The 6,000-nt window shown below is 57.2% G+C and overlaps 1 protein-coding gene across 1 annotated transcript in view; it reads right to left on the reverse strand.

Moving 5' to 3' along the window:
• LOC145351119 (adenylosuccinate synthetase isozyme 2-like) overlaps positions 1-4,835 on the reverse strand; it is an 84,110-nt gene extending 79,275 nt beyond the window's left edge. The window contains exon 1 of the mRNA XM_080200773.1: positions 4,570-4,835. Coding sequence (XP_080056899.1) covers positions 4,570-4,782 — 213 coding nt within the window. The 5' untranslated portion in view covers positions 4,783-4,835. The remainder of the gene's footprint in view (positions 1-4,569) is intronic.
• Positions 4,836-6,000: the final 1,165 nt, after the last annotated feature.

Below are 6,000 nucleotides of genomic sequence, written 5' to 3' on the forward strand. Positions count from 1 at the left end.
CCTTGTCAAAACATTTAATTAGTGCATCTGTTAGGATGTTGGAAGCAGTGTAATGTGGTCAGGGTTAAAGGCAAGTGGAAGTGGTCAGGTTACTCACACACTGAGTCAGAACCATGTGGCTGTCTCAGTGATCGACATGCTGCACTTGGTTGAAGCCATTAATTAGGTTACATTTTAGCTTCACTTGAAGCAATTTTTTTAAAGCGGCATCTCGGCCTTTTGGCTAAGATGCAAATGAGATCAAGCCTTGGAGGAGGAGCTATACCTACTCTAATCAGCTTGGATCATGTAGATCAAGCCCAAGACAGGAGGTGAGAGCCCTGTCTTGTCAGCTTGGATTGGGAATGTCCCAACTTGTTGGGACTCTGAATTGGATTTGATTTGATTGGGTTGAATTGGAATAAAGTATTAAAAAAAATTCCTCCCGCCACGGACATTAAAAACCAGAGTGAAAGCTGAAAGGATGTTTCCTTTTGTAGAAGAGACCTGAACGAGGGGTACAGTTGAAAAATAAGAGTCTCCCATTTAAGCCAGAAGCAAGAAGTTTTTTTTCTCTCAGCGGGTTGACAGCCTGTGGAATGCAATGCCTTAATATTTTTAAGGCTGGGTTAAGATAGATTCCCAATTGACAAGGGAGTTAAAGCGAACAGAAGACAGGAAGGAGACTAGAGTTGAAGCCACAATCAAATTTGGCATTATCTTATTGAATATCAGAGCAGGTATATGGCCTACTCATACATACGAAATAGGAGAAGTAGGCCTAATCTGTTTGGTTTTGAATTCCACATTCCCCATCTACCCCCATTAATGTTTGATTCCTTTGCCTAAAAAGAATCTCCCTCTTAAAAATATTCAATGATCCTACTTCCACAGCCTTCTGAGGCAGAGAGCTCAAAGTTGTACAATCCTCAGAGGAAAAACATTCTCCTCACCTCTATCCTAAAAGGGTGACTGCTAACTTTAAAATAGTGCCCCTACTTCTGGACTTATCCACAAGAAGAAACATCGATTCCACATCCACCTCATCAAAACCGTTTAGGATACTGTATACTTCGGTGAAGTCACCCCCACTGTCCTACACTCCAGTGGAAACTAGCTCAGTCTGTCTAACCTTTCCTCATTGCTCAACCCACTTATTCCAGGTATTAACCTAATAAACCTCCCCTGAACCGCCTGGATCTTTACACCAGCTTTTTGTGACTCATATTCCTGTTTCAGATTCCTATGTTCCTATGAATCAAGAGTAAGGCTTAAATAAATAGATTTGCCCACTTTAAACCAACAATACAATAAAGGAGGAAATACTTAGGTGAAAGCCAAGACAGCAAAGATGTATAACATTTCTCCCAGTTCTGCTAGGGAGCAAAGAGAATAAAAAGAAAACAACATGTCCAGTTTTAAAACCCAAACATACTGCAGCCAGGAGGGGGGCAAAGCTGGAAAGGAGAGGGGGATGAGTGAGAGAGAGAGAGAGAGAGAGAGAGAGAGAGAGAGGGAGGGGGGGGGAAGGGTAATAGAGAAAGAGGCAAGTGAAAGAAATTGTCAGAAACTGGAGGGAGATAAAGGAATAAATAAATCAAGAAATTAGTAAGGAAAGATAGAAATCAGAAAGGAAAAGTGTAGAGGGAGGAGGGTGAAGAATTGAGGGGGGGAACGAGGGGGGGAAGGAAAGGAAGGGGGGAACGAGGGGGGGGAAGGAAGGGGGGAACGAGGGGGGGGAAGGAAGGGGGGAACGAGGGGGGGGAAGGAAGGGGGGAACGAGGGGGGGGAAGGAAGGGGGGAACGAGGGGGGGGGAAGGAAGGGGGGAACGAGGGGGGGGGAAGGAAGGGGGGAACGAGGGGGGGGGAAGGAAGGGGGGAACGAGGGGGGGGAAGGAAGGGGGGAACGAGGGGGGGAAGGAAGGGGGGAACGAGGGGGGGGAAGGAAGGGGGGAACGAGGGGGGGGAAGGAAGGGGGGAACGAGGGGGGGAAGGAAGGGGGGAACGAGGGGGGGGGAAGGAAGGGGGGAACGAGGGGGGGAAGGAAGGGGGGAACGAGGGGGGGAAGGAAGGTGGGAACGAGGGGGGGAAGGAAGGTGGGAACGAGGGGGGGAAGGAAGGGGGGAACGAGGGGGGGAAGGAAGGGGGGAACGAGGGGGGGAAGGAAGGGGGGAACGAGGGGGGGAAGGAAGGGGGGAACGAGGGGGGGAAGGAAGGGGGGAACGAGGGGGGGAAGGAAGGGGGGAACGAGGGGGGGAAGGAAGGGGGGAACGAGGGGGGGAAGGAAGGGGGGAACGAGGGGGGGAAGGAAGGGGGGAACGAGGGGGGGAAGGAAGGGGGGAACGAGGGGGGGAAGGAAGGGGGGAACGAGGGGGGGAAGGAAGGGGGGAACGAGGGGGGGAAGGAAGGGGGGAACGAGGGGGGGAAGGAAGGGGGGAACGAGGGGGGGAAGGAAGGGGGGAACGAGGGGGGGAAGGAAGGGGGGAACGAGGGGGGGAAGGAAGGGGGGAACGAGGGGGGGAAGGAAGGGGGGAACGAGGGGGGAAGGAAGGGGGGAACGAGGGGGGAAGGAAGGGGGGAACGAGGGGGGGAAGGAAGGGGGAACGAGGGGGGGAAGGAAGGGGGGAACGAGGGGGGGAAGGAAGGGGGGAACGAGGGGGGGAAGGAAGGGGGGAACGAGGGGGGGGAAGGAAGGGGGGAACGAGGGGGGGAAGGAAGGGGGGAACGAGGGGGGAAGGAAGGGGGGAACGAGGGGGGAAAGGAAGGGGGGAACGAGGGGGGGAAGGAAGGGGGAACGAGGGGGGAAGGAAGGGGGGAACGAGGGGGGGAAGGAAGGGGGGAACGAGGGGGGGAAGGAAGGGGGGAACGAGGGGGGAAGGAAGGGGGGAACGAGGGGGGGAAGGAAGGGGGGAACGAGGGGGGGAAGGAAGGGGGGAACGAGGGGGGGAAGGAAGGGGGGAACGAGGGGGGGAAGGAAGGGGGAACGAGGGGGGAAGGAAGGGGGGAACGAGGGGGGGAAGGAAGGGGGGAACGAGGGGGGGAAGGAAGGGGGGAACGAGGGGGGGAAGGAAGGGGGGAACGAGGGGGGAAGGAAGGGGGGAACGAGGGGGGGAAGGAAGGGGGGAACGAGGGGGGGAAGGAAGGGGGGAACGAGGGGGGGAAGGAAGGGGGGAACGAGGGGGGGAAGGAAGGGGGGAACGAGGGGGGGAAGGAAGGGGGAACGAGGGGGGGAAGGAAGGGGGGAACGAGGGGGGGAAGGAAGGGGGGAACGAGGGGGGAAGGAAGGGGGAACGAGGGGGGGAAGGAAGGTGGGGAACGAGGGGGGGAAGGAAGGGGGGAACGAGGGGGGGAAGGAAGGGGGGAACGAGGGGGGGAAGGAAGGGGGGAACGAGGGGGGGAAGGAAGGGGGGAACGAGGGGGGGAAGGAAGGGGAACGAGGGGGGAAGGAAGGGGGGAAGGAAGGGGGGAACGAGGGGGGGAAGGAAGGGGGGAACGAGGGGGGGAAGGAAGGGGGAACGAGGGGGGGAAGGAAGGGGGGAACGAGGGGGGGAAGGAAGGGGGGAACGAGGGGGGGAAGGAAGGGGGGAACGAGGGGGGGAAGGAAGGGGGGAACGAGGGGGGGAAGGAAGGGGGGAACGAGGGGGGGAACGAGGGGGGGAAGGAAGGGGGGAACGGAAGGGGGGAACGAGGGGGGAAGGAAGGGGGGAACGAGGGGGGAAGGAAGGGGGGAACGAGGGGGGAAGGAAGGGGGGAACGAGGGGGGAAGGAAGGGGGGAACGAGGGGGGAAGGAAGGGGGGAAGGAGGGGGGAAGGAAGGGGGGAAGGAGGGGGAAGGAAGGGGGGAAGGAGGGGGGAAGGAAGGGGGGAAGGAGGGGGAAGGAAGGGGGGAAGGAGGGGGGAAGGAGGGGGGAAGGAGGGGGGGAACGAGGGGGGAAGGAAGGGGGGAACGAGGGGGGAAGGAAGGGGGGAACGAGGGGGGAAGGAAGGGGGGAACGAGGGGGGAAGGAAGGGGGGAACGAGGGGGGAAGGAAGGGGGGAACGAGGGGGGAAGGAAGGGGGGAACGAGGGGGGAAGGAAGGGGGGAACGAGGGGGGAAGGAAGGGGGGAACGAGGGGGGGAGGAAGGGGGGAACGAGGGGGGGAGGAAGGGGGGAACGAGGGGGGGAGGAAGGGGGGAACGAGGGGGGGAGGAAGGGGGGAACGAGGGGGGGAGGAAGGGGGGAACGAGGGGGGGAGGAAGGGGGGAACGAGGGGGGGAGGAAGGGGGGAACGAGGGGGGAAGGAAGGGGGGAACGAGGGGGGAAGGAAGGGGGGAACGAGGGGGGAAGGAAGGGGGGAACGAGGGGGGAAGGAAGGGGGGAACGAGGGGGGGAAGGAAGGGGGGGAAGGAAGGGGGGGAACGGGGGGGAAGGAAGGGGGAACGAGGGGGGGGAAGGAAGGGGGGAACGAGGGGGGGAAGGAAGGGGGGGAACGGGGGGAGGGGATATAACGGGGGTGGGGGGGGTAGTTTACTGAACGTTTCCTCTCCGCTTCTGAAGAACCGGAACCCCGGCCCGGATCCACCACAATCCCGCCCGACCTCCCCCCTCACCTGGCACCGACACACGATGTCCGCATCCTGCGCCAGTAGATCCACCACTTTGCCTTTCCCTTCGTCTCCCCATTGCGCTCCCAGCACCACCGTGACTCTGTTCCCCAGTTCCGGCTTCTTTAGTCGCGGCCTGGGCCTGTCTCCCGGCTCCGGCCCGCAGCTCAGCTCCCCGTTGTGGCCCAGGCCTCCTCCGCCGGCTCCATTCTCTGTCATGGTCTCACCAGTTACCGTCCCTCCGGCGTCCGATCCCCTGCCAGTGTGAGCCGGGCGGCCTAGCTCCTCCCTCCCTCCCGCCCGCCACCTTTCCCGCCCTCTCTCTCTTTCCCTCCCCCTCTCTTCTTGCTCTCTCCTTTTCTCTCCCCTCTTTCCCGACCCTCTCTCCAACCCTCTCCCTCTCTTTTCTCGCTCTCTCTTTCCCTCCTCCCTCTTTCCTTACCCTCTCTCTAACCCTCTTCCTCTCTCTCTTTCTTTCTCTCTTTTCTTCCCCTTCTCTTTTTTCTGTCTCTCTCTCCTGAAGGATGCCGCTTCCTTCTCCTACCTTATCTCCCTCTCAGCACAATGCCCTTCGACATAAACCAACCCTTGACACTGAGGGAGATTTGCCTGTGGGATCTTGCTGTGCGCAAAAGATGCCCACTGCATTTCCTCATACTGAGACCTCATTTACTCTCAAATTAACACATATTAACAGACACACAAGTCTTTATTTCAACTACTATTCCTCCTTTTGTTTTCTATGGTCCTACTGTGCTTCTCCAGTGATGCTGTTTTGAAGGTCAGACTGAAAAATATTTGCATTGCTGTTTGTATTTTTATATCACTCTACATTTCACTGCTGTTCTTCCACAACAAGTTTTATTCAGACAAAAAGTACTTTACTTTCCAAGCTGCTCCACAAGTGACATAAGTTTGACACCCAGCCATATAACGAGAACATAACAAATTGGAGCCAGAATAGGCCATTTGGCTTCTCATGCCTGTTCTGCCAATCAATAAAACCATGGCTTATCTGATTGTGATCTTAACTTCACTTTCCTCACAGCCTGTTATAACTTCGTCGATTGAAAATCAAATGCAGCCTCTAATATATTGAATGACCCAGCCTTTGCTGCTCTCTACGGAACAGAATTCCAAAATCTAACAGCTCTCAGAGAATATTTTTTTCTTTATTGCTGTCTTAGATGGGAGAGCTCTCATTAAACTGTGAACCTCCTGGTTCTAGATTCGCCAATAGGAGTAACAGCATCCCAGTATTCACCTTGTCATGTTCCCTCATGATCTTGTGAGCCCTTTCATTATCCGAAACTCAATGCATATAGGCCTAACAGCAAATTACTGGGGGTGCTGGAATCTGAAACCAAAAGAGAAAACACTGGAAAATCACAGCAGGTCTGGCAGTTTCTGTAAGGAGAGAAAAATGCTGACGTTCCG

The sequence above is a fragment of the Carcharhinus amblyrhynchos genome, chromosome 12 (assembly GCF_965287045.1).
Source record: "Carcharhinus amblyrhynchos chromosome 12, sCarAmb.v2.hapA, whole genome shotgun sequence".
Classification (NCBI taxonomy): domain Eukaryota; kingdom Metazoa; phylum Chordata; class Chondrichthyes; order Carcharhiniformes; family Carcharhinidae; genus Carcharhinus; species Carcharhinus amblyrhynchos.